This window comes from Podarcis filfolensis (assembly GCF_964270895.1).
Source record: "Podarcis filfolensis genome assembly, chromosome: 3".
In the NCBI taxonomy this organism is placed as follows: Eukaryota; Metazoa; Chordata; class Lepidosauria; order Squamata; family Lacertidae; genus Podarcis; species Podarcis filfolensis.
This window is the reverse complement of record NC_139606.1, coordinates 38,721,059-38,748,844: the sequence shown is the minus strand read 5'-3', so window position 1 is coordinate 38,748,844 and position 27,786 is coordinate 38,721,059. Positions and strand designations below refer to the sequence as shown.

Sequence of the window (27,786 nt, the reverse complement as noted above, 5' to 3'; positions counted from 1 at the left end):
AGGACATCCTGATTTTCATCAGAGAAGTGTTGGAGGGTATGGATTTATGTGATCCCCTGAGCTAAGGAGATAAGTAAGTATACAATCTTTAGATGACATCTGCATGCAGCCCTGTATAGGAAAGCTTTAAAAAATGTTTTACTATGTTTTTATATATGTTGGAAGCCGCCCAGAGTGGCTGGGGCAACTCAGTCAGATAGGTGTGGTATCGATGATGATGATGATGATGATGTTGTTGATAATAATAATAATAATAGAATAGGATATCCCTATGATCACTGGAGAAATGTTGGAGGATATGGGATTCAGTTCTACAGAGGGTGACTCCTATACCCCCAAGAGGAAATGCATTACCAATAGAGCTGTCATATTTCAAAAAGTGAAAATCTGGACACAAAAGTTGTTGAGCTATTTTTTTTAAAGGAAATTCACCCCAAAATCAACACTTCTGACATGGGTTGCCCTACGCTTGGGTTTCCCCATACATTTTTACCGATTTTTGGAAATTCCGCCCGGACGCTATTTCTGACTGACGAATCCCAGATATGCCCTGGAAATTCTGGACGTATGGCAGCCCTAATTACCAAGAAAGAGGACACATTTAAATTTGTGTGTGCTAATTTACATTAATAGACTATGCAAATTTATAATTTAAACATTGTGGAGACAACTGTGCCTTAGTGAGATGTGTGCCTGCTCATTCTGCTGTCCAAGTGCTGAACGCTGATGAGCAATTTCAAGACCCCACCCTTCTCACGGTTCTTTATTTTAGCACAGAACGGTCGCCTGTGAAGAAGGGCACAGGCCACCCCCCCCTTCAGCACAGGCACTTTCACATATAACTGAACACAAAACAGCCACTACACTGAACATGTAAAGGAAATTTTATTAAACATGTCTACATAACATGAGTTGGAAGTTCATTTTAAAAGCACAGGGGAATGTTAAGACAAGTGGTCAAACTAGAAAGGTACTACCGAATTATAATTAAGTTTGTTTATTTATTTGGCCACTAAAAGACAGAACAGAATCTAGTAGTGCACCAGTGCTTCAGTTCTTCCTGCTCAGCAGGTCGAGCAGTAACCAATCTATGCTCCATGGAAACATGGGCAGAATAGTTCTGGCAATGTTTAAATAATCATCATCATAATAAATAGTTCACTTGGTGCAGGCAGTTATGTCTATGAAGGAAAACCTAATTGTGTACACAGTTTCTACATGTGTTACAGCCCCACAGTAGGAATCTACACCAAAATATTTATTAGAAGGAATTTGGTCCGTACTACGTCACGTTTTCCATAGGGTAAAAAATAAAGTCCATCTATAGACATTTAGCACCAGACTGACAGGCAGCCTGGCTAAAACCTGCAAAATGTCTATAAGAAAAAATGGATGGCTTAGATTTCTTGGTTACTTCATTAGAGTAATTACGAGCAAACTGTACAAGTACATGCAACACACAACCTGGCCTATGTGGAACTAACATACATTATTAAATAATCTCTTTTTGATTGTTTCTTTTTTTCTCTCTCTTTTTTCTTTTCCTTTTTTTCTGTTTTTCTTTTCTTTTTATTACAAAAAACCCAAAAAACGTGCATGCAGCTTTGAACAGTTCCAAATCATGCTGCTCTATTTTGTGAGATCACAAAATCAATGGCCCATAAAAGGAGAGAACTTCTCAATGCACCTGCACACCTCGCAGCTTTTTAGCACATTTTACAGAAAAAACACAAGGTGGGGGGGGGGGGTTCAAGACCAAGATAAAACCCAAATGAACGTTGTTTTTTAACTGTACCTCCCCCCCTGCAAACCCCCAAAAGTAAGATATCTTTGTTTAAAAAAGTCAAGCATTGTGCTTGCATCAGTCTCAAAGAAATGTAAACTTAAATTCAATAAAAACATTAGTTAAGTGCAGAGTATCTCAACTGGAATTTCCAGTGGGAAAACTAACAACTCAGACCATGCTCTAACCAGGGCAGACAAGTGTATCAAAAGTGACACATGTATCAGAGAAGCCTGGATACAGCTGAAAAGTGTCAGATGCTCAACTCAATTCCTGGTCGACATTTGGGAAGTTACACACTAGAACGGAAAGACTTTCCTCATTGGGTCCAGTAAGACGACCGCTTTACAAACATAATTGTCAATGTCAAAATGAAAAAAGCACAGCTGCTTTTTTTTAATCAAGTCTTCAGCAATAGTTGCAGATGCAAATTTCCTTCATGCAAAGTATTAATGAAACATACAAAAACCATGATGTATAATGCAAATATATTCACTTCCCCACCACCCCTCACAATGAAAAATTATGATAAACTCCTTAATAACAATAACATTAATAAAGCAAAACTGAACTAAACGTTGGTTGGTTTTACTCTGGTTCTCCACACGTGTTAAGATGGTGGACAACCAGAATGAAAGGATAGTGGGGTTTTTGTTGGCATCGTACAATAACTCTGGAAGGTGAACACTTTTAGAGATGCTTACAGAGATGTGCTTCAGCCCTTTTTGGTTTGGTTTAGAAAAAGAAAGGAAGGGTCTCTGTTAGCATCATGAAGACTTTTACAAAACTGGCAGGATAAATAACACAGCAAAACCAAGTGGAAATAACATATACAGAAAGAGAGCAAGGAGTTAACACTGTTTGTGGTTTTGGGGTGGGGGTGGGGATGGGAATGGGAATTGTGGAGAGAACAAGCGGTTCCAGTTCAGTCTTAAAGGTCCCTCTTCATTATAATTATCATAAACCTCAGGGACATTTTGCTAGATGGATCGACTGTATTTTCATACATTGATTTGTTCGGTAAATTGAAGCCAACCTCATAACAAACAGACATATTTTTTTGGGATAAACTACTACAGGCAAAACTGAAGTGATGATTGTCTCTTTTCAAAAAAATAAATAAATGCTCCTCATTGTTGTAAATAGCTTTGTTTCCCCCCATTGGTGATCCTGGGCGATAATGACTTTGTTGGAGAGCACCTGCTGTTGCGTCCACTAAGATCGAATGCAGGGAGGCCCAGTTGAGCTTTCCAGAGACGACTGGGAAGCCCTACGAGTCAGAGGAGTCAACGTTGGGTCCACCAAAGAGGAAGGTGGAAATAATTTATACCAGCCTATTACCACACTGGACAAATCAAGTTCTTCCAGCAGGATCTGTGCTACTCCCATGAAACATTTGTGATCCATTCGGCCGTAGTCTCCCCACACTATTACCTGCAAGTAAGGACAACAAACAAAATCAATTTACGCCCAAGTAAATGCACTTTTTGCATGCTCTCCAGTTCCAGGTAGTGAGAAGTTCCAGGGGCAGCACTACCATGTTCGGTTTCACTTGGATTGGTGAGCGCTAGGGACTCACATTATCATTGTGATGGTTTCTGTATTTACACATATACAGGCAGTCCACAGTAAGAGCAACTGCACTCCTTTAAACTGAAGGCATCGTTGCTAATCCTGCATCTTGTCCCCAAACAAACCTTCAGTGATGCCACAGCTTCAGCCAACTCATAATAGAAGAAGAGTTTGGATTTGATATCCCACTTTATCACTACCCTAAGGAGTCTCAAAGCAGCTAACAATCACTTTTCCCTTCCTCCCCCACAACAAACACACTGTGAGGTGAGTGAGGCTGAGAGACTTCAGAGAAGTGTGAGTAGCCCAAGGTCACCCAGCAGCTGCATGTGGAGGAGCAGGGAATTGAACCCAGTTCACCAGATTACGAGTCTACCGCTCTTAACCACACTGGCACCACACCGTTTGCCTCTTTGCTTCTGCTCTCCTTAGATGGAGGTGTGTCCCCCAAGTTCCAATGGGTTTCACATTCCAAAAGCTGGAGAGAGATTGGTAGCATTCAAGAGAAAAATCTCATGTCACTAATGAAACTTCAGCTGATCATCTCAGGGTATTAACATAACGAAGGATGGCCTTTCAGTAGCTGTAACAATATTCTCATGAAAACACTTGTGGAAAAGGGTATATTTTTCAAAGGGGAAACAGGAGGCAATTGGTAATATTATTGCAAGAGACGGTAAATTGAACAAAATTCTGGCTATGTCAGAGCATTTGAATTTCAGTTGCTTTCTTACTATGGATGTTAATCAGAGGCTGAAATGAGCTGAAATAATTACTAACCTGAAGGACTTTGCCATGTGGACTTTCCTCAAAAACCAGTGTCTGTTGGTATAAAGGATCAAGGGTTTTCCTTGCAATCCTTGTCTTCTTCTTGGCTACACAAGCCCCATTTTCCAACAGATAAACTTTGACATATGGAGCTGTGAAGTACAAGTAATATTGGTTTTTAATCATTTAAACTAATAAGAAAAACATAAAGAAAAAACCCCTGAAAGAAACATTACTGGTTTTTCTTTTAATAGCAAACAGAAGGGTGAGGGAAATGAAGAGAGGGACATCTTTTTTGGGGGAGCAGAAAGCCATTTCCCCCCTTCTTTTTCTGATTTATAAATGCACAGGAACCCTTCCGTGGGCCATAACCCAGGGATGACTACAGAAACTGTATTGGTAGAAGTTGCCCATTCCTTATTTGTTTGAAATGCACAGTACTTAACAACAACACCACAATAAAAAAGTGCAACTATTTATAGAAGAAGGAATATGTAGGTGAAGGTCTTCTTATGGGTGTTTATTGCATTAGCACAGAAGAACTGAGCTGAAAAATGAAATGTTTTCCCCAGAGAGGTGGCTGAAAATAGTAGTTTTCATTATCCCAGTGGTTCTGTTAGAATTTTTGTGCTCCAAGCTAGGAAAATTACATCTTATTGACTTGTCTAAAGTACCGCTGGACCAACTAAGAAACTCTTTTCTTGTTTGCTTTCTTTTAGTCCTGCAAACTTCTTAGTGATGCAGAGTCCAAAGACTTTACTGTAGTCACAATGAATTCTTTGTGATCTGCTCCTGCTTTCAGTTTCAGCTGAAACTCCTGCTTAAAAACCTAAAATCACTATGTTTGTTTATATATACATACATATATATATATATATATATATATATATATATATATATATATTGCATACATATGAAAGTTTTAAATTGTCATGTGTATAATTGATTTCAAATCCAATACAGATACCAACTGGATGAAACAGTGACGGAGGAAGCCGCTCGGGCTCCTGGGGCGGTGCACCTAGGGGCAGGATGAGCTGCCCATAGGGGTGAGGCGCACCGTGGGGCCTCTGGAGTCTGCCTGCCTCCTCCCACTCAGCCACCCTACAGCTGGGGGGGAGGCAGCAGGTGGACCGTTTGGGCAGCGCAGAACCTGCATGCGCCCAAGCCATTGCATCTCTGCCAGGAGAGACGTGTGGCTCGGGCGTACTGCAGGCCCCGCGGTGAGTGCCACCAAGCATTTTGTCACCCCCCTCAGTGGTGACACCCAGGGCAGCTCACACCCACCGCACCCCCTTCCTCCGCCCCTGGAATGAAAACCTGCAAATAAAAGGTTTGTTGAAAGTGGAATGTCTACAACAGGAGCTAAAAAGACAAGCGAGATGGTGCCTGTCTGGTATGCAATGGGAAGGAATTCAAAAGGGCACACTAAAGGCCTGATTTTGGCATTGTATGGAATGCACGTCCTGAAATGTTGGTATCTGTGGGATGCCCTTTCCTGAAAAGCTGGTCATATAAGGAATGAGATACTCTTGTAGGTATTCAGGCCCTAAGCAGTAAACAACTTTATAAACCAGTACCGGCGCCCTGAATTTATCCCAGTAGCTAATACGCAGCCAGAGTAATTCTTTCAGCAGTGGTGATGGCAATATTCTGCCACAGTGAGCAGTTCAGCTACTGCATTTTGCATTCGCTGAAACTTCCTGGTCAACCTCAAGGGGAGTCCCACATAGAACGTATTGTATCAATTAAATCTGAAGGTTACGAGTGCATAGACGACAGTGGCCAGGCTATTCAGGTCATAGCAGTTGAAGCTGGTAGAAGGCCCCTAAGTGACAAGAGGGCCACCCACTAGACCACAGCTTTCCAAACTTATCATGTTGGTGACACATGTTTTAGACATGCATCATCTCGCAACACAGGAATTCAATTTTACTAGTAAACCAGAGGTTAAACTAACCCCTTTCCAGCCCTGGGAGGAGAGCGGGGAGCATTCGTGTGACACGCCAACACACTAACGTCTCAAAACACAGTTTGGAAAGCTCTGCGCTAGACTATGAACCTGCTCTTTCAGGGGGAGGTCAACCCCATCCAAAGCAGGCAATGGACCATCTGGACTCAGGAGCTGCCACCCACAGTGTCTCCATCTTGCTAAGCTACAGAGTCAGTTTGTGGCCCCTCATTCAGCCCGCCACCAAGTCCAGATCTTGCATGCCCTTTCCCAATTAGATGTCACAGAGAAACAGAACTGGGTATCAGTAGCACAATGATTCCCATAAACGCCTTGTTGTCGCTGCCTCCATTTTTTTCTTGGATGTCACAAATATATGCCACATGGATCTTTTTTTTAGGGAGCTGGTTATACAGGATTCACCTGACCCTTCCCAGCCACATGTACTCTGGGGCAAGCTGGGCATGCTCCCAGATGGTTGTTTATTATGGGATTAGTGCTCCTCATGTATGCAGGTTTTTTGCAGCATCCACATGACGTCACTGGCATCTAAATGCCAGACCAAATTTCCCTCCACTGAATCCAGATTTACCCTCTCTGTGGCGAGACTATTATTATTATTATTATTATTATTATTATTATTAGTATTAGTATTATTAGTATTATTAGTATTTTGCCAACAACCCATTTGTGATATCTAAACACTGGATTTGAACCCTTAAGCCTATCCACCCATCCCAGTTTGGCTCTTGCTTCCCAGAACGTAAGGTGAGACCTGCAGCAGTACAAGGTCTCTGTGCCATATTGTAGCTGCTTTTACTTTTCAAGAAATGCCTGTGGCTGATTAAGGTTAAAAGTACATTCATTTCAAACTATGAAAACCCTTACATCATCCGAACAAGCCAAATTCCTGCACACTTTCACATCTCTTGTCCATCGCCATGCACAACTTTTCTTACCTGGGGTAGATTTAGAGCCAGGCTTTTGTGTCAGGCCTCGGGCTCTAATAACTTCTACTTCCAACTGGCCTTTCTTATCCACCATTCCAATCTGAATATCACCTAAAAGAGAATCAGGTGTGTGAGAGTGTCGTATTAACCAGCAAAACAATAATCTTCTAATGACTCACAGAAGGGTAAATAAGCCTTACGCTCCCTCCTGAATTTTCACTGTTTGTTCCTATATTAAAATTTTCATCCTGGTCTTCCTATAATTTACCAGTTTATTGCTAATGCTTCATTTTAGATTCCCCCCCATTGCATTTTAAACTAAATAACCCAGTGGAATAACATCAGTAGATGATGTGTGGGACACCATTTAGAATAAAACAACAACAACCCTCTGTTTCTTGCTGCTCAAGTTACATACTATTTTGTTTAGGAAACTTTAACAAGGATTTTCTCTCTGGGTGTATATATTTAAGTGCCTTGGCTAACACTGCCCCCCATCCCCTAGTAGTGCAGTTTTCCCAGGTCTTGTACTTGCTAGTTAAAACATCTACAGTATCAGCTGGATTTTTTAATGATCCTCTCCTATTAATACCCTGCTTCAGGAAAAAATAGGTAAAATCAGTTCTTAGGAATGATTCTGCAACCACATCCCAGAAAGTAGTGGTATTTCTTCAGATCTAGTCTTTGGTGCCTATCAGGCATCAGCAGAGGTTGTTACTGTACAGACCTTTCCCATCTAGATAAGAGGTAATATCTCAGATGTATCTCAGGTATAATAGAAGCCTTCTAAAATGTTTCTCTTTAAAGGGGGAAATGTCTGTGCTGCTTTTCTAGGTTAGAAACTTCAATGAATAAAGGCATCAATGGGTGGAAATAGGAAATCACCCAAGGAAATCCCTTGATTTGTTTCCCGGCCTAAGCATTGGCTGAAAATCAGTAGGTTAAATGTGATCTCATATGTAATCTTATATTTGGTTTATAAGAATTTATAAGCAGCCAAATAGACTTCTATAACACACCTTATTTAGCTGGTTGACCAGAGTGTATCTATTATTATTATTTTGATTGGAGTACAGTCGTACCTTGGAAGTAGAACAGAATCCATTCCGGAAGTCCGTTCAACTTCCAAAACATTTGGAAACCAAAGCATGGCTTCTGCTTGGCTGCAGCAGCCAATCAGAAGCCGCAGAAGCCCCTTCGGACATTCGGCTTCCAAAAATAGTTCGCAAACCTGAACTGTCACTTCTGGGTTTGTGGTATTCGAGAACTGTTCAAAAACCAAGGTACGATTGTATATCTATCTGAATGAAGGAGAGAGACCTGCTGAGTTTTAAAAGAACTCATATGAGGTGGTCTATTTAGTAAGACTCCCGTCAGAGGGAGCCCCTGCTCTGGGTGGCCCTACATTTCAATGAAAAGCAGGGGATTGCTAGAGATGGGGACTTTTCAGTTGTGATATTCTCATTGGAGAATACTCTGCCTGGGACATTGGCTGACACCTACTTTGATGGGCTTTAAGCACCAGGTGAGCACCATTTTATTCTCTTTTAGTGGATGTTGGAATTAGTTTCTGCCATTCTGTTTTATTTCTGTTTCCCTGCTTAATCACAATTTTAAGGTGAAAGGGGTGGACCCAGAGATTCCTTGAGTGGCATTCCACTGATGGAAATGGGTAAGGAAGGAAGGTAATTTTTGCCAATTTCCCTTCCCTCTGCACTCCCTAAGAAAGGAGCCCCTTGTGTTCCCTAAAAATCTCCTCCAGAGGGCTGGAGGATCCTCTGCATGGGAGGTTGTGGGGGATGGTGGATGAGGGAAAGAGGGAACTGGCAAAATGTCCACCTTTTATTAGTAAAAATCACAGGATCAAAGGCCCTTCTGTTTGTGGAAGTGCCACTCTGGATCCAAGCCAGGTTAAGAAGAAGAAGAAGAAAATGTTTTTTGTGTTCATCAGCTTGAAAACTTGCTGACGGATGAAATAAAAATGTTTGAAATGGATTAGATATAAAAAGAAATGGAGGAGAAAGTGAAACCTAGAATGACTGAACAAGTTAGACAAGCAGTCTGTGACAGAGTGATAAAAGGAACTCAAAACAGCAGTATCAGTTTGAATAAAGAAGAGTTTGAAGAGTTTGGATTTGATATCCCGCTTTATCACTACCCGAAGGAGTATCAAAGTGGCTAACATTCTCCTTTCCCTTCCTCCCCCACAACAAACACTCTGTGAGGTGAGTGGGGCTGAGAGACTTCAAAGAAGTGTGACTAGCCCAAGGTCACCCAGCAGCTGCATGTGGAGGAGCGGAGACGCGAACCCGGTTCACCAGATTACGATTCTACCGCTCTTAACCACTACACTACACTGGCTCATCAATAAAGTATTGATGTGTTCCCTTCTATGTAATTAGGTGGTATTCCAGGGTCAAAACCTCAAGAATATAACCCACTATGCTTAATGCAGATGACAAAGCACACAGTAACATACTGAGGTAAAGTCAGCCAACCCCAGGTCTCTCAAATGCTAATACCCAGAACATCTGCAATGTTTGGTATTCTTTAGAAAATAGGTATCATTGTTCCCTCACAGTATGATGGCAGTCATCTAGCAGATAATGAAGAGGTGAAACTGGGACAGGTTTTTAAACTGTTTCACTAGATTTGGATATAATAAAAATACTTACATACAAACTCTTTCCCCTTAACAGTATTTTTGTTATTTTATCATTCCCATTAGTCCCTGCTAGTATGGCCAGTGGCCAGGGCTGATGGGCTCCCTTCCAATTCTACAATTCTATGATTCCATGTGGATGTTGTGAAATTATGCACACTTGGTATGTACTGAATCCACCTTAAACTGATGTGTGTTTACACCTTATTTTTATTTATTCAGAAAGATTTATAAACCATTTAATCAAAGAGCTCACTAAGTGGTGTATATTCTTATGAACAAAAACAAAGCTGATCTTACCCATGGCAGGAGTGGCTAAAGTTTGTCGACCTACTAGCTGTGCAGGTCCAAGTCCATCAAGGAAATCACTGAATTGACTGTCAGCACCGAGTCGGACTCCAGGAAATATTAGGCTGTGGCAAGACAAGCATAGCAGAACAATATATTTTTGTGACTTATTATTTTGACACAGTCCTGCTTTACCAAACACACAGCCCAGCAGAATATGTAACTGGCAAATTAAATGAGAAACAAAATCACACACATGCAATATTCTTGAACCTTGAACTTATTAATTTTAGCAGCTCCTCAGAAGAATGTCATGATATTGGTACGGAACTTAGCGGCAAGGAGTACCAGCACATTCCTTTCCAGCTGAAGCTAAAATGTTTAGTTGGATGCAGTGTATTCTGGGTCTACACAACTGTAAAATACGGACAGTCCCTTACTAGAAATGAATAAGTGTTGCCACCATTTTGTTCCCTTCTGATCTATCTGGGCATTACTGCTACTAACTCTACTTTCCTTTCCTCTCCCCCCCCCCATTACCTTTTCAACAACTTGTCTATCCCTGCCTCAACCTCTTGGTTGCAGCCTCAACAGTAGAAGGCCTGCTCAATGACTGACCATTTGGTACCCTCTAGCAGAGACCTGCCGCCAGCAAAGATGTTTGCCCAATGGGTGGCAGGAATGGCCCTGGTTGTAGCAAGCATCCACTTACTTTCCTTCTGAGCTGTAACTGTTGATGCTGCCGTCAGTCGATTCCCGACTTGGCTGCCGGACCATACGGCTTCTCATTTCTGCTGCCATACCAGTTTCTGTGCTTCTCTGTATCGTGCTTTTTAGCTTCTTGCTGCCCGTCTCTAAAAGAAAACAGGACAACAGTAGTAGCAGCAGTAGTAACAAGCTGAAAGTAGCAAAATGTTGTGATCATTCACATCGCTGTGGTTGGACTGAAGCTGAAATTCTATGCACTTACCTGGGAGTAAGTTCCACTGAATTGAATATAACTTATTTAAGTCAATAACCTAGACCTTTTCAATCTGTGTCCCACTGAACTCTGGGGCTCCTTGGAAGTTTATCTGAGATCCCTCAGTTCAGTAGTGGTCAGCAAGCTTCTCTTAAAAAATTGCTTGCCCACCAGTACTAATCTTGACCTAAAAAGCATGACCCCGGTGTTGTGTATGGTAAAAGATACTCTATTTTGTGGTACAACTGTGATGCCCAACAGCAGTCAGTGCCCAGCATGAATAATATGATACATACCCCAGAATTTTGGCAATGCACAGGAGTTGCATAAGCTATAGTGGAAACCATGATGCACGTAATATTTCTAGAAGATAGAAAGCTTGAAAACGATTGGCTGAAATTAATTTCATCAATGTTCCTAAACATTCATATTCTAGCCCCACCCCCAGCTGGTATCTATGTTGCTCAGTGGCAAGCTTGCTGGTAGGCTATCATATTCTACCACGAATCATTGCTACATGAAGGAGGAGCCTCCATTGGAGTCCACCGCAAGGCAGCAGGCACAGGAGATGTTCAGCATCCAGCATACATCCACCTGTCTGCTCTGCATGGCTCTCTGTTTGTTCCCCACTCCCAGTAAGGGTTATGCCCTGCATGGGTTTTTGGTGATGGGTGTTGCTGTCTCAGCATGGGAGAAGGGAAAGAGATCTTCTTCTGTACTGGTAATGATTCCCTTGAATCTGATCAGCAGCAGAACACAAGATGAGACCACAGGTTAGCTGAACACCTAAACAGGTGTTTTTCTTCTTTCAGTTGAAAACTTAACAAAAAGCAAATATAAACACCAGAAAACGTATGTGCTTAATATGCATTTCCACAAATGAAGGGATAACAACAGGTAAATAGATTATTCTTTTTTTTTTTTTTTTGCAAATCAATTTTTTTTCTTTTGATGACAGGCATGTGAAAAAGGTATTTCAGAATACGTGATAAAATGTCTCCCCATCTGAGCATGTCACTGGCAATGTAGATGTAATTTCATGTATACCTGCAGCAAATATTCACTCTGTTCATTTGGGTTCCATTGGGTTTCAAACAGAACTTTAATGTGTAAAGTTACAAATCTAGCTGTATGGTAGGCTTGTCACAATTTGTTGAAAAGCATCTGCCAAGTATAAGAAGGTCATGAACTCTGGCTGCAGATATTCCTCCATCAATACTAGCTATTGACCTTGACAGTTTTAAGATAAAATCCCTGTTACAGAAGTTAGAATGCCATCAATTATACATAATTTGCTGAGCTTAAAAATTCTAAATAAAATAATTATTTTACCAGTACAATAAAATCCTAACAGAAATAAAAAAAATCAGTTATTATGTCAAGAAGCCCCCCCCCTCATTTGTTTCTCCTAATTTCCTTAAAGCAAACAAGGCTGTTCTGTAAGTCACAAAAAGGGTAGGGTCTTCCAATAAGAAGCACATAATCTCTTCGATAGAACTGGTTGGTGATTTAAGCAAGAGTTTTCTCCTTGGTCTGTCAAACAAGGAATGTTTCAGAACATAATTATATTCTCTGTTTGATTCAGATTACAGAGTTTTTTTGGGATACAGGAACCCATTTAAATCTGCCATATAACATGGCAGATGGCATAGTCTGTAGGTGTTCTTCAGCGAAGGAAGGAATTGCAAGCCTTCAAAAGATTTGGGTCTCTGGTGGTCATTTTAAAAGGGCAACACCAGCAGGAAATGGTTGATTGTTGTAGCAATGTCATATCACCTCCTGCTTGACCTCCAGAAAGCCTGTATCTTAGCTTTTTATCTAGACAGCCCCCAAATACTTTGGGCAAATTATATACTTGTGAAGGGTTATGAATCATACCATCACAATTTTCCATATGACTTGAAGACAAGTATACCTTTTTTAGTGGCCACATATTTGACATCTTGTACATTCATTTATGGAATCTAAACAATAAAAACAGATACCCTTGCTTTAACTGAGGGACAACCTACCCCAATCCAACCGGTGCTGGAGTAAATCCTAATAATGTTTGCAGATGTTTATTCAGTTCTGTTTCCAGCACTCTAATGCATGTCTCATTATCTTCTCGTATCTCTATACAGAAACATTACCCAGCACATCACAACCCACTGTTTCTATGAATGCAATGCTGTGCCCCAATGTCTTTGTGGTGACCATATTATTGTTGTGAAATGCTATAACTGCTTCAAAGAGCTGAAAGCAACTTGAGATGTGCTTTTCATCTCAGTACTTCCGTATGCCAATAAAATTGTAAATACAAGTCTAAAAGAAACTACAACTATATCCATAAATTTTATACACACACACACACACACACACAGAGAGAGAGAGAGAGAGAGAGAGAGATAGATAGATAGATGATAGATAGATAATAGATAGATATAATTTGCAGATCTAATCCATCTATGTATGTAGAATTCAGAACTTAAATAAGATTATGGCTAAACAAAAAATTTCTCCTAAGCCTCTAATTTTACCGGTATTTCACCAACGAACTACATGATGTTCACAATGTTATTCTAGTTTTTTGAAGCAGCATTATTTCATTTAAATAAACTTAAGCCCTTCAGTTCCCTGTAAATGGTTAATCACTGGATTGTATGGGCTATCAAATGAATAATCAGCCTATGAATTATTTCAGTATACACACACAATGGCATAGATGGGGGAAAGGCTGACACACATACATGGATGATCAGGCAAAAAACATTAAGAATCACAGGTGGGGAGAGTGCCAGTGCAATCTGATTATGCTTTCTTTCCATTGGCCTCTGGTTGGCCACTGTGAGAACAGGATGCTGGACTAGATAGGCTTTTGCTCTGATCCAGGTGGGTTCTTTTGATGTTCTAAAGTGGCACAGTTGTCAAGACTGATTAATATTCTAGAAGTATCATATATATTTTTACTCTGCTCAATTACTACTTCTTCTAAAAAAAAAATTCAAATCTATGTATAATTGTGATAATCTCAACAATATTGAATGTGAAAGTTGTTACATTATTATATGACTATTAAATTAGCAAACGTAAAAACACACCTGGAAAGCAGGAACACTAATCATATCCTGGGCATCTTGAGCTCCCTCCTCTGCCCCCAGCATCTTAAAAATATTCCTGGGATCAGCATGCATACACACACTGCACAGCCAGTCAGGTCCTACCAGTGGGTCACCAGAATTGGAAACGGTCATTGAGTCTTAATTAAGGGTTAGGTCCCTTTAATAAACAATGAGGCTCACTGATGCCAAAGAACTTTCATGGATGCAAGTAAAAGCTATGAACATGGAATAAACATTGATGAAGAAATTAGAAAAGTGTGGATCTCTAAAAGAAAAGGATGAAATGGCTCCCATGCACATTCTCCCATGGCAATTTTTCATGGTACTCAGATGTTAGACATGTTACAATTAACAGTTGCATAAGAGATGATTTCAGATGAGTGGTGCCATTTGCGTATGTTCAGGAAGTACTGCAAAAAGCAGAGACCTTTCTGTCTAAATTAAAACCACCCAGCTGCAATATGTATAGGTTAGTGGTCCACATATATATTAAGTTTAACAATAGGGTTGTGTGAGCATTTTTTAGCTATACAATCATGCCTTTTAGTAGAAAAATTATCATGCAAGACAGACCGAACATTACTCGCTTGAGCAGTGCAAACTGATGTAGAAACCAACCTCCAAGTGAAACACCACCTTTTAAAAAGTCATGCTTAGCGATAATCTCTCTGTTCCCAAAATGTTTGTTTCAAAGTAATTTCAACGTGAACCAGATGCCAGTATTTGTGGGCCAATGCTTATATAAAGCATAATAAAAACACTGTGAAACAAATGACCAGTAATTGTAGAACAAAAAGTTGCCATCATGATTCTGAAGGTTGATTCATAAAGCAGGTTTTTTTTAAAGAAGCTGAAAATGTTTTCTTTTTTTACATATTGCATGTTACTGTTTCATATACAAAGATACACATTGTTCACCTAATTTTCAAAATGATATACTGAATATTATACCACTTAGAATGACACATGTAGCCATTTAATATGTTACGCTCTTCAATCAACTGAACATTTACAACTAAAAACAAGAGTGAAATTGCCTATGATCAGGCTGTGGCTAATTCAGCACGGAATGTGAGCATTTCATAGGAAGTTTTCAGAACCTTGAGCTGCTTAACGATTTCGTCTTCACATTGAAAACATACTTTGAGAGAGATACCTAAGTCCTTGCTACATTTGTACATTAAAACACACATTGCAGATCAATTCCGTCAATAAACACAGAACACAAAACTTAAAATGCCGTGTGTGTGTGTGTAGCTTGCAGATCTGCTTGCAGAACATTCATTGCCCTGCTGTGCATCTGTAGATGAGGTGGGAAGTATGGAGTTCAGTCTTTTCTTCTTCCCTTCCATTTACTTCAATGGGAAGGAGTTAACTACACCAGTCCCAAGGCTGGCACAGAGCTGTTCTGTTTCTGTGAGTGTGTTGGGGAAGTGAAGAGGCTTTAGGTTTGGCTTCATCCATACCTGCCACTACACACCCTGTTTCCCTCTGAGCCACTGGTGGAACATCTATGCTTTCCACTGGTATGCCAAGGCATTTCTGATGGGTAAGTACCACCTCACTAGCATACCTCCACCTCTGCTGGTGTAGATGTTCTACCCCACTGCCAATGCTAGTAAATACCAGTTGCTTGGACTCACAAGTGGCAAGTGTGCTGCTGCTGCTGCTGCACTCAGGCTCCTCTTGTTTCCATGGGCACTGAGTTGATCACTGTGAGAACAGGATGCCGGGCTAGATGGACCTTTGACTTTGTCTACCAGGGTTGTTCTTATGTTCTTAAGGTACACAGCCATCTTTACAGCCGAGTTAGGTTTCCTTTCTTAGGCTACAATCCAATGCCCATTTCCCCAGACCCTCTGCAGTTAACTGGTCTTTTTTTCTGAGCAAACATGAATGGAATTGCATTGTTAGGTTTGCTACAACAAAAAAGCCATCTTGTGTTCATTGGCCTCCAATGAGCCCAGGTCAAGTAAGCTTCAAAAACTGTTCCAGTTCTTGACAGTGTGGAGAGAATGACTCCTGGTTCTCCTACCTAGCAGCATTAACTGCACAGTGCTTTGTGAGTCGTCCCCTTACATGGCTGCTTCCAACATGCTCTCCTTCCTCTTGAAGAAGAAGAAGAAGAGTTTGGATTTGATATCCCGCTTTATCACTACCCGAAGGAGTCTCAAAGCAGCTAACATTCTCCTTTCCCTTCCTCCCCCACAACAAACACTCTGTGAGGTGAGTGGGGCTGGGAGACTTCAGAGAAGTGTGACTAGACCAAGGTCACCCAGCAGCTGCATGTGGGTGAGCGGGGAATCGAACCCGGTTCACCAGATTACGAGTCCACCGCTCTTAACCACTACACCCCGCTGGCTTGAAAGTTCATCTGGTGGTCATTTCCTGCTTTCCACTGCACCTCATAGCCCACAAATGCTTCTAACTCTACTACAGTTGGCCCCATTTTAAGGTCCCAGAGAACCCTTTTTTAAAACAGTTTCATCCCCATCAGACTGCCATGACGCATTTGTTTTCTAAGACATCGTCCTTATTTTTCAGCCTACGAGGGGACTGGAAATGTGAACGGTGCCTTTTCATTACTGCAATCCTTTTGAACTGCAGTCCTCCTTAAGCAGGAGGCAAAATAACACGGTGTGGAAGAGGAATGCGGACAGGTGTGTGGTATGGAAGTGAGCAAGACCTGAGGAAGTGGGGGTGAGCAGCAGAAAAATGCAACAGAGATGTTTCAGGAGGGAAGGTGTAGGCACCAAATAGTGTGATCTGTAGAGAAATGTAAATAAATGGAACTTTATGAATTGGTAGCCCAATTCTCCATTTTGTAGAAGCTAGAATCAGCAGCTGGAATGGAAAAGGAAAACATACTGGAATGTCTGAACACCCACCCACCCTGTCTGCCCGAGCAGAGGTTATAGGCAGGAAAGAGGGGTTAACAGATGCCATCTCCCTCATTTTTCTTTGAAACAAAATACAGCAGGATTCTTCACTCTGCATAACTCTATGGAGTTGTGCCTGTGGACATCTGCAAATGTGGCCATTGAACAACAGCAAGCATTTCGCTTTTCTGAGGGCTTGAAAAATATATCTGGTCAATTTAGACAGAGGTAATTAAGATGGCACCCCTAAGTTGTTGTAAAAGAGAGGTGTAAATATTCTGCAGGCATTCTCTCTCTCTCTCTCTCTCTCTCTCCCCCCCCCCCCGCCCCTTAAGAGAAAAGGGAACAGAAGGAAAGCTAAAGAGAGAGTGACTTTTGTGCAGAGATGTAAAGACTGTCTGGCTATAAACTGTTACGATGCCTTTTTCCAGATAATTTCCAGAACGAAACTAGCACATGTTAATATTATGAAATTGGAAATGCGCCAACTATAGTTGCCAGTGAGTATTATAGGGAACTATGGTACTAGAACGGCATAGAAATAAATCAATGCATGGCTTTTTTGTTAGAGAGAGCAATAAGTAAACTAAATCGAAATAGCTTATATCCTGCTGCTTCATATATGTCAAAAGGCCATACACTACACACTCCCCTCCTGGTGTAAATCTATGGTATCTCAATAGTAACTCTTCTCCTTTACCATACTGATGTATGAAGTGGGTCAAAAACAAATGACTACTGAAAGTACACTCTTGCACAAAGATGCAGTGGTATTATTGGCTGTCCAGACAGGCATGTTTCAATTTTTTGGGAAAGAGAAGTTCAGAATTTGGAACATAGACTAAAGACGTGATTACAAAGAAATTGTACCGTATGCTTCACTCAAGGTTTCTTCACATACATGGTAAAGAATAATGACATCAAGTGGGGAGAAGAAACCAATGAAACAGAGATGCAGTTATAGCTTAAGTATTGTTTTAATGTCTCTGAAAAACTTGCATTCATTTTTTGCAAAGCAGGGAATGCAACATATACAATCGCCATCTACGTGTATCAGCCATCCAAAAATTTGTTTCATCAGTTATCATACCTTTCTATGTGATTCTAACTTTGATCTATTTTAGTTTAGCTGATCCCCTGTCACAAGATTCAATGACTTTACTAACTCCATTAGTTTACCATGTCTGTGGCTTGAGATCAACACAGCACACCAATCCTGTTTTCACTTACCGTACGTTTGAGAAGCGGCAGGGTTGTATATAACATAACTTTTGAAATATTCCAAAGCAAAATGAATGAATACAGACTTACCTCTTAGGCATAAGCAAAGTTAAATCCTAGCTATATTAGGAAGCCCTCAGCAGGAATTAAAACATGAGCTTTTGTTTAAGCAACTGAGTGGTAAATAATGTCTGGACTTCCTGCACAGTCTTTTGCTTAAACAGAAAAGAACACTTGGCATGAAGAACTGTCAGGATGGAATGATCAAGTGGCTTCAGACGCAAGTCTTTACACACACACACACACACACACACACACACACACACACACACTATTAGGGGCATTAGAACGAAAAAAAACCCCAAACTAATTCTCCATTTTGTAGAATGTTGCAGAGGAGTTTAGGAGTTATCAGAAAAACTATGGAAATCCAAACACACACAAAACCCTGAAATCCTTATACTTTTTTCATTAAGACTTTGGTCTCAGGATTCATTGCCCACCATTTTTTAAATACATTTTTTTTCATCCATAGAGTCAAGAAAAGCAGCAAACATTAATTGTAGCACACTATTCCCAATACTGTGAAAATGTTCACTATCGAATAGCTCCAGGACAGATATGAGTGATGTGCAGATTAACATTGAGTACATGGTCTCCTCTACCCATCTGACTTTCTGCTGCTGATCATCTCAATTATTCCATGTGAAAGTGGCTTCTAGCCACTGGTAGCTGCCACTCACCCTGATGGGCAGCATCAACGTTAAAGGTCTCAATCCTTGGCATCTCCAGGTAGTACTGGAAAAGATAACCCTCTGAAGCCCTGAAGAGTTGATTCCTGTCAGTTTAAACAATACTGATGGGCCAATGGTCTAATTGTATTGAGCATCTACATATAATCCTGTGCTCTAAAAGCAGTCAGGGACATTTTATCTTACATCCAGGTGGAAAGTTCAGTTTTACTGGAACTCTTGACCTAACAATAGGCCATATATCAGTTGAAAGCTATTTCCGAAAGTTTGCTCAGTGCTGAGAGCTGACCAGCTAAAATTTCATTCTCTCTAAAATCTGTGCTTTTCTTTTCCAATTCTGCATTTTCACAATAATATCCATGTAATAATTCATAATATCCAATATTTTGAAATGTATTACCATTCAATTTCCGGCTACAATTCAGGATGCTTGCTTCTTTTAGCAGGTAATTGTAGTTCTAACTTAAAAGGGGGGCGGGGAGAGACACTTGAGGATCGGGGATGAAATATTTTGCCCCAACTTGACATAAAACCTTGATAGTCATCCTGTCTGCAGAAAGCTTTGGGAAGAATGAGAACAGGATAACTACCCTCCATGCAAGTGCCAAATTGGTGTCTAACAATATGGTTGAGGGCTAATAAATAGAAGATTAATCCTGACATAAGACTGTCTGACCAAGACAGTTGTGTTCCAGCTGTTCTGGATAGTATTGCACTCTTTGCTAAAGGATCAGGTTCACAACCTGGGAGTGCTGATTTCTCACTGGCCTGAGTAGCCTCTGAGGCATGAAGCTTATTCCAATATCCAAGGCTAGTTAGAGATTGTGGGGCCCAATTTTCCATGCCCTGGTACCCTCCAGATTAATTACTACCTCTGAATTATGTGAGTGGCTGCCTTTCAAAGTATACCGGAAACTACTGCTAATCTAGATTATCAGATGCTCGGCTATAGCTAGCTGGGACAGTCCCATCGTGCCGGCCTTGAAACTGCTTCACAGTCCAATTCAAAGTGCTGTTGCTTACCTTTAAAATGGCTTGAAACTTGAACACCTGAAGGCACCACAAAGACTTGTCCATGCATAAAGATCAAAGGCCCTTTTCTAGGTGCCAGTGTTGGCAGAAACTGGTGAGAGGTCAGGCTTTAAAATATTCTCCCTATATAATTCCCAACATCATTAGCCAATTAGAAATGCTTTCTGAAAAACCACATAGCCAGACCAGCTTCACTTGGCAATGTTCTACAAAGTGGAAGCCATCACTACAGCTCCATGAAGTCACGGTTCTCATATCTCTATTTATTTTTTGATTTCTATGTTTATTTGTTACACTCATAATATTTACTGCATTCTGTATATGCTTATATCAATTTTATATATTCATATTCTATATAGATGGCATCTGTATGACACCACCTAAGATAAAAGTTCTCTGGGTGGTTTATGATAATTTCCTATTTAAAGGGTTTGGGTCACCAGAAAGGTTCTCACCTGCCACTGAAAATGACACCAGGCAAGCCTCCCTGGGAAGGCTGTTCCATAAATGAGGTGCCACTACCGAAAAGGCTGCCTCTCCCTGGAGGTCGTCCACCCACTTCACTTCATTCAGTGGTTGCACTCAAAGTAGGGTCTTGAGTAGGTACATAAGGGAGAAGGCAGTCTTTCAGGTTGCCTCGTTCCAAACCACTCAGGGATTTAAAGGTGATAGCCAGCACTTTAAATTGCCCCCTCCCCATAGAATGGGAGCAAGGCACAGAACCTTCTCTAGTAGCAGTATGCTGATTATTTATCAAAGTTGGCTTGGGGTGAAATAAATGAAACTGCAGAATTCAACGAGAAACTACCTCTTGAACACCGGTAATGTCACGTGACCACAGATTCGAAAACCAGCAGTGGGAGCCCACAGGAGCCACAGTAAACAGTAATCTCTACCCATCCTGTTTCTGAAACAAGGATAAAGGGATGGTGCTCCAGAGGAATTAAATAAGAGAGCGTTCATTGGGCAGTGGGGAATACATGTGATCTTTTAGAGGAATTTTTTTTCCTGTAGCAGTTGACTGAAAACACAATGGAGTAGAGTCTTGCAGTACTATTTTTAAAGTGCCTCTCAGCCTCCGCCTCCTCCCGCAGCCCAAGAGAATTGCATAATGATGCTAACCCTGGAGGGCTGCTTATGGCTTGCAGTCCCAAGTGGCTCTTGCTCTCGGTAACCTCTTTAGACCAAGTGTCGTTTTATAGCTGTTACATAACCCCAGCTGCTCAACAAGTAAAAAATAGCAAGGCTGGGAGAAAACAGAGAGAGAGCCAAAGCTAAGCACTTAACAAAACAAAACAAAACAAAACAAAACAAAACAAAACAAAACAAAACAAAACAGGTGCTTAACTTTCCTCCATTGTGATGAGCAGGATTTAAAGGTATTTCCATTTGTTTGGATAATGTGTACATATGGAAACCATCCTTTCTCTAAAAGGCTTTGCGCCCGTCCAAACTGGGAGTTTCTTTGTGGGTGTGTTCTGCAACGTATCATTGACACAATAATAATAGCACATTAGCGGTGGATTTACAATGCATTATCCACACATCATTCTGCTTTATCGGTTGCTCTGCAATGTTTTTCCCACTGTCCTTGCACTATTGCCATCTGGAGGAACACTATTGCACTATAGCACGTAGCAAAACCGGGACAAAAAAACAATCCAAAACATTTGTGATATAAAAAGCCACCGAACTATTGCAGGAAGTTAAGACCAGCATCGATTGGACTCAAAGCAGTAGGACTGCTCTGAAACATTTAGAGGTGCAAGCAGTATTGGAAGCAGAATCACGTGTCACTGCCCCAATACACTGATGCAGTGGCAGAGGGAGAGTGGTGCAGGCCACCCCGGGTGTCATCACTGAGGGAGGGGGATGACAAAATGACAAAAATATGAGTGTTTTTTTTAAAAAAATGGGCTCACGTAACTTTTTAGTTCAGTCAAGAAACATAATGAAACATGGCTGGCACTGGGCACCACACCACAGGGTCGGGCACTTACCACGGGGCCTGTAGCGTGCCCAAGCCATGCATCTGTCTTGGAAGTGATGTGGTGACTTGAATGCCTGCAGACTCCACGCTGCCTGAAACGGCAGCATGGGACTTGCGCCTGCCCTCCGCCTCTCCCTCAGCCACCCTACAGCTGAGGGGGAGGCAGCAGAGAGGCTGTACGCAGCATGCCCCGCCCCCATGAATGGCTCGCCCAACCCCTGGCTGCTGGATGGGTGCTGCACCCAGCACCTGAGCGGCTAGCAACACCGCTGCGTTGATGAGCACAAATTACTAGGAATGCACAATAAAAAGAACGTTTTTAGGGGCCTGTTGTGCATTTCAGCCTCATGTGCTTGGATTAATTCAGGGACAAGAGGGATGTCAGAAATATGGGGCCCCATCCCTGTTTTTTCTTTCCTTTTATTGCCGAAGCAGGAGCTGGGAGGGGGGGCACTGGCCAATGGGAGGGAGTGTGTTTCTCCCTTCAAATGTCCTCTTGGGCAGTTTCCAATGTTTTCTCCCCAGCCAGACTCTGAAACTAGAAATGCACCTAGCAGGAAGAAAGTGGCTAAGGGTAGAGGGGAACATTTGCAGGGGAAACCTGAGGACTGCAGCAGGACCAAAGTCCCCTCCCCTCTCACCATATGTTTGCTGGGATAAGACTTACTTTGGCCTGTGGGAGCTTCCTAGCTGTGGCATGTCCCCATGCTACTCCGGTACAGGAAGGATGAAGGAACCAAGAGGATGGGTTTCCTACCACATGAACATCACCCAACTGCCAATACAACTACACCCGAGAACCCTGCCCTGAGGTCCCTTCCCTCCTGCACAGATCTGCCTGGCATGCTGAGATGGGGGTGTGCTTTCTCATTAAGAGTCACTCATCCACCTGAAGGTGCTTCATCAACAACTTGTACCTGGCTGACGGTCCTCAAAAAGTACAAGTTACTTGCAGCCCCCCAAAAGTAAAGCACGCTACCTCCAGAATGGTTTTCCAACCAAAGACAAGGCACCCACTGGAGGGCAAGGGGAGTGGCAGAGAAGGGGAGAATACAGAGAGCTAAGGATAAGCTGTTTGCTTTTTCTGCCTTACCCTCTCCCCGCACCATAAATCCACGTACGTACACATGAACACACACACACACACACACACACACACATTATGCAGTATTTTAAAAATTGGCAAGTTGTTAAAATTGTACCATACGTGTGCCATTACACCAAGAACGGGCACATTTCAACATAGCAGTGGCCCTGTGTCCCAAAGCAACTGAGTTGATGCCTGAAAATTTAAGGCTCACCTGACGTAATTTATTTGTGAACCTGTTGCAATAAATTCAATTATTTAATGCTGCTGCTTCACATAAACAGCATACTTGCTTGGGCCTGAGGGGTCATAGTCAAGTTATTGATTGAAGTCAAAGTAACCAAATTTATCCCCCACCCAAAAACACTGCCAGTTATCCAGCTCCCTCCTTGTTCAGTGTTATTAATTTTTCCTCCGCTCCCTGTCTCTTGCTATAAATATTTCTAGACTCCTGCATTAAATAGGCATAAGGGGGGGGGAATTGCTCCACATCGCAATGTCTAGTCTTTGCAACCAACAGACACCTGCAATGATCTTTTAGGAATATTTTTAACAGCATATGGGTTTACTTCCTCATGCATGCACACTTTATGTAATTCCCAAGATCCTAGCTGTCACTCTAAAAATACCAGCCTGAAACCAGTGTTCCTTCCTTTTCAAAGAACAGTTGACTGAGAAAGGTATTCGTAAGCAGCTTCCAGCACTGACTACACCTGGTTAGAATGTTTTCAAGTCTTATGTGGTTAAAAGGAAGAGTCTGAATGAGTGTCAGGAGTTCCAAGAGAAATCAGTGGGCCCCCCTGTGCTTATATGTTGGATTTGATTACATTCAAGGGTTGTATTTTGGCATTGTTGTACTTGTGGTCTCAGAAAAGTCAGCTCATCAGTTTGACAACATTTGAAGATCCAGACATTGGCCAGGATACAGTACAATGAATTCAGCATTCATGTGAATACATTGGAAACCCCCAAGTCCCATTCTTTAAGCAGCAGCTGCTTGCATAAGCCAATCCCAAAACTCAGGACAGTGTTTATCAAATTCATTGAATGAAGTGTGAGGAGCCGCTGTTGGGGAAAAGAAATATGAGAAGTCCTTTTGGGTGCATGCAAGCCACTTCTCACACTTACTGTCCTGATCAAAGAAAGGCAATATGGTCTGGGAATGCCAGTAGAAGACTTGCTTCAGTGGACTGAGTGCCCCATTCTTCTTCTGGATTAATAACTATTCATGCCAGATGCCTATATTTTCTGAGAGAGAGTCAAGGCAGCAGTATTTTAAATTGCAGTTAGCACTCAAACTCTGTCAGTTATTTATAACATGAAGGGGGTTTCCACGCATACAGAAAAGACGGTCTGTTCTTTCAACATGTATGCAAAAATGCAAACCAAGTTTAAAATAATTTGGAATAGAAGAAACCTTCAAAAATACAGCTTGAGACAGATTCTTTAAAACCCTGCAGACAGTCTGTTTAAATCCCATTGAAGTAAATAGGATTTAAGCAATTCCACAGCAACATACAGGACTGCAACCTTACTTGTAGCAAAATCCAATTAATGTTACAGGGATTCATAAATATACTTGAGATGTGTTTTAGATCAAGCCCTTTCAGTTACTGAAGTAAATCCTTAAAATCCCCTAATCTTTTGCTCTAAATAATCCCTGGTCACATAATTAGTCCTGTTAAAAGGATTACAAGCATTCCGTGACATCCAGGTAACTGAAAAAAGCTAATTATTTTCAAATTCCTTCCAGTATTATCTGAGTGGTATTAGAATAAAACAGGACTGGCCCCATTATTTAATATTAATTCACCATTCTAAAACCCCTGAGTGACTTGGCATGCCACGTCTTCAGTAGCTGCAAATTCCTAAGCCCACAGAATATACACATGAATTACATTCAAACCAAACACTGTATTGAAAGCTTCCATGTCACATTCTAAATTCATTGGTTGGAAGGCAAGAAAACCACATGTATGAGAGAAGCAATCTCTTCCTCAAGAAGAATTCTGAAATAGGGCTGACTTGCACAGGCAATTCATAAATCTATTTCTTTAGGTGGCTCAAATGTAGACTGGGCAAGGGCGGAAAAATCCGAACAATGTGGTAAGGCTCTGTAAGCACAAAGTTACTTGTTTCTGGTTCCTGTTTTATGTGCTCTCCTTTTTTTCTTTCTTTTACATAAACCATAGGAAACTGGATGGAAATGGTGATCTCCAGGGATAGTTCTCCAGCATTGTAATACCAACAGCAAACTGTATCCACAATTTCTTCTTTTTTTGGAAAAAAAACCAGAGAGACCCACCAACAGAATTGCACCTGTGTTTGGGATCTGCCATTGGAAAGCCCTGCACAGAATTTAAAAGCACTTCTGCCATTTGTAGCATCTTGTCCTCAAATGCTCAGCAGCGTTGCACTAAATCATGCTACGATCTGCTTGCTGTTCCCGAACAAGCTTCACAAGTTTGTGTTTAGTGCTGTCTTCCAAATATAGTCTCGGAAGAAAACAGTTCATTTCTCCCCTTGAGTAGAAGGGAACTGTTATCACTTTGTACTAAGATTCTGTTTTGTGATAAGAATCCCCCACCCCCTGCCCACCCACCCCAGACACGAAGATCCAAGAAAACAGTCAATCTAATCTAAAGCTGTACTGGAAAGGAACCTTCCCTATGAAATCACTTCAGGGCTACACACACACACACACACACACACACACACACACACACCCCCAATACCTCATTATGTACAAAGGGCAAAATAAGAGTTGTACAGCTTCACTGGGAACCGGTCTCTTATTTCACTGGAGAAACTATATGAAACATTACCTGGGTAAATGATCTTTCCATAGGAAATAGCACAAACACATTATTTATAATAAAGCTAACAGTATGACTTCTTAGAAGGAAAACTGGATGGTGCTTAGCTCATTTGCCCGTCTTATTTCCAACTCACTTACAGGCGAGCCCAGTGGGTTTCAACAGAACTTGCTTCCAAGCATGTGTACCATTGCAGTTTTTCATTGTTATTAATGCAACAATAAACTGAAACGTGTACCAAAATCAGTTAAAGATGCATGAATTTTCTTGACACATATTATCCTGTTTCCAGTATCATACAATAGATTTTTTATGCACACTACAACCTCTATCATTATAATAATTATAAAATGATACAGTTGAACATGCATTCTCATACACATAAGTGTGCAGGTTAAAACAGCACTATGTCTTTATTCTTCATATGACAGCCTAGCATGGTGAGGGAATGTAGAAAGAGCAATGGAAATGGAAACGTTTGCTTCAGAAAGCAGGCTGCAAACATGTGTGTGTGTGTGTGTGTGTGTGTAAATAAATATGGGGTTGCTAGAGATCCAAGTACATAGGTTTTGGATTAGGGTAATAAGAGATATGCAAGGGTACTACATCATCTAAGGTGAGTCTCCAATTTCCTCATTAGTAGCAGTATTTGAGAATACAAATATTCATTGATGGCACTTTAATGTGAGACTTCCTCCTTTTGCAAGCTCACCATAACAGCCATTTTGCAAGATGAAGCCTGGCTCTGCCCCTACAAATATTTGGGAACATGAATTCAGTGCCTTTCATCTCAGTCTTTAATTCAGAACAGCAGAAATGTGGTTTACTTTGCTTGCAGGTTCAGATATGATCGCGTATGGAAACGCTTAATTTTTGGACAGGCCACAGAAACATTCCTACTAACCTCTATCACCACAGTTAAGAAGACATTTCAAGACGTAACCAGTGTCCCAAACCATCTAGGGGTAATTCTGCAGTATCACTAAGTGTTCCAAATAAAATGACTCTTGGTATACCAAAACACTAACTCAGAAGTTTCTTATGAAATCTATTGATTGGTAAAACACAGAATTTATCTGGCAGGTTTATTTGAAAATCACAGGTGCATAAGGCACTACATAGTATCAAACAACTTTATTTAATCCTACTGATGCCAGGAAAGGGTAATGGAGTGGGTGGACTAGCGCTTAAAAATGAAATGGGGAAAACAAAAAATTGATGACACAAATCAGAAACATCTGACATACCTGCAGATTGTGAGTATCTTGATCAAGAGATTGAACCACTGTTGTAAGTCTAACTGAGATCTACTCTTACATCAACTATTTATTTGTAAAGCCATTTAAGGATGCCTGCTCTTGTCAGAATAAAGGGTAAGCCCCCTCACTGATTTTAACAGAACTTGTGAGCCAATATCTCTCTTCATTCCCTCTTTAGTAGCTCTGCTTTAGGCTATAGAGATTAGGCTTTTAAGATTTCTAAAGCAACAAGAAAGAACAGGGCCATTAAAAGCATGTAATGTAGCATCATGCTACACTCTAATTAACTCACTTCACTAAGCCTATTTTTCAGGGTTTTAAAGGGGGGGAATAAAGAAAGGAGTCAGCATTAGTTAATCTCAAAATCAATACCTTTCTTTTTCTGCTTTAACCCATTACAATATGATGCATTTAAAATTGTGTAGGTGTTGTGACTGGCTTCTTTCAGATCATGATTATAGATTGCAGGTGACAGAACCTAGTGTTGTGACATTATCCCATAACACAGGAGAAGCCAATATGGTGCACTCCAGGTGTTGCTGGCCAGGTGTAGTCCAATAACATCTTGGAGGGCACCACCTTGGCTGTCCCTGCTATTGTGTTTCTCTGATAGCACACACAAAAAGCCTTCCACACCTGGAAACAGTTTTTTCTGGACATCTAAACACTAATCTCGTTTCACATGTACACAGAGCCACGTTCTTACTGTCCATA

At 41.2% G+C, this 27,786-nt stretch overlaps 1 protein-coding gene and 1 long non-coding RNA gene across 51 annotated transcripts in view; one reads left to right on the top strand and one right to left on the bottom strand.

Moving 5' to 3' along the window:
• On the top strand, positions 1–27,783 carry LOC310759865. Its single transcript, XR_014546588.1, has 3 exons — positions 1–73; positions 25,190–25,460; positions 26,652–27,783. It is a non-coding gene; the product is annotated as an uncharacterized lncRNA (long non-coding RNA).
• RIMS1 (regulating synaptic membrane exocytosis 1) overlaps positions 867–27,786 on the bottom strand; it is a 228,884-nt gene continuing 201,964 nt past the window's right edge. For all 50 annotated transcript variants that reach the window (XM_083606964.1, XM_083606986.1, XM_083606965.1 and 47 more), the window contains 5 exons: positions 10,687–10,828; positions 9,987–10,099; positions 7,034–7,135; positions 4,136–4,275; positions 867–3,217 (listed from right to left, as the gene is read on the bottom strand). In XM_083606964.1, the coding sequence (XP_083463090.1) occupies positions 2,999–3,217; positions 4,136–4,275; positions 7,034–7,135; positions 9,987–10,099; positions 10,687–10,828 (716 nt within the window). In that variant the 3' untranslated portion in view covers positions 867–2,998. The remainder of the gene's footprint in view (positions 3,218–4,135; positions 4,276–7,033; positions 7,136–9,986; positions 10,100–10,686; positions 10,829–27,786) is intronic.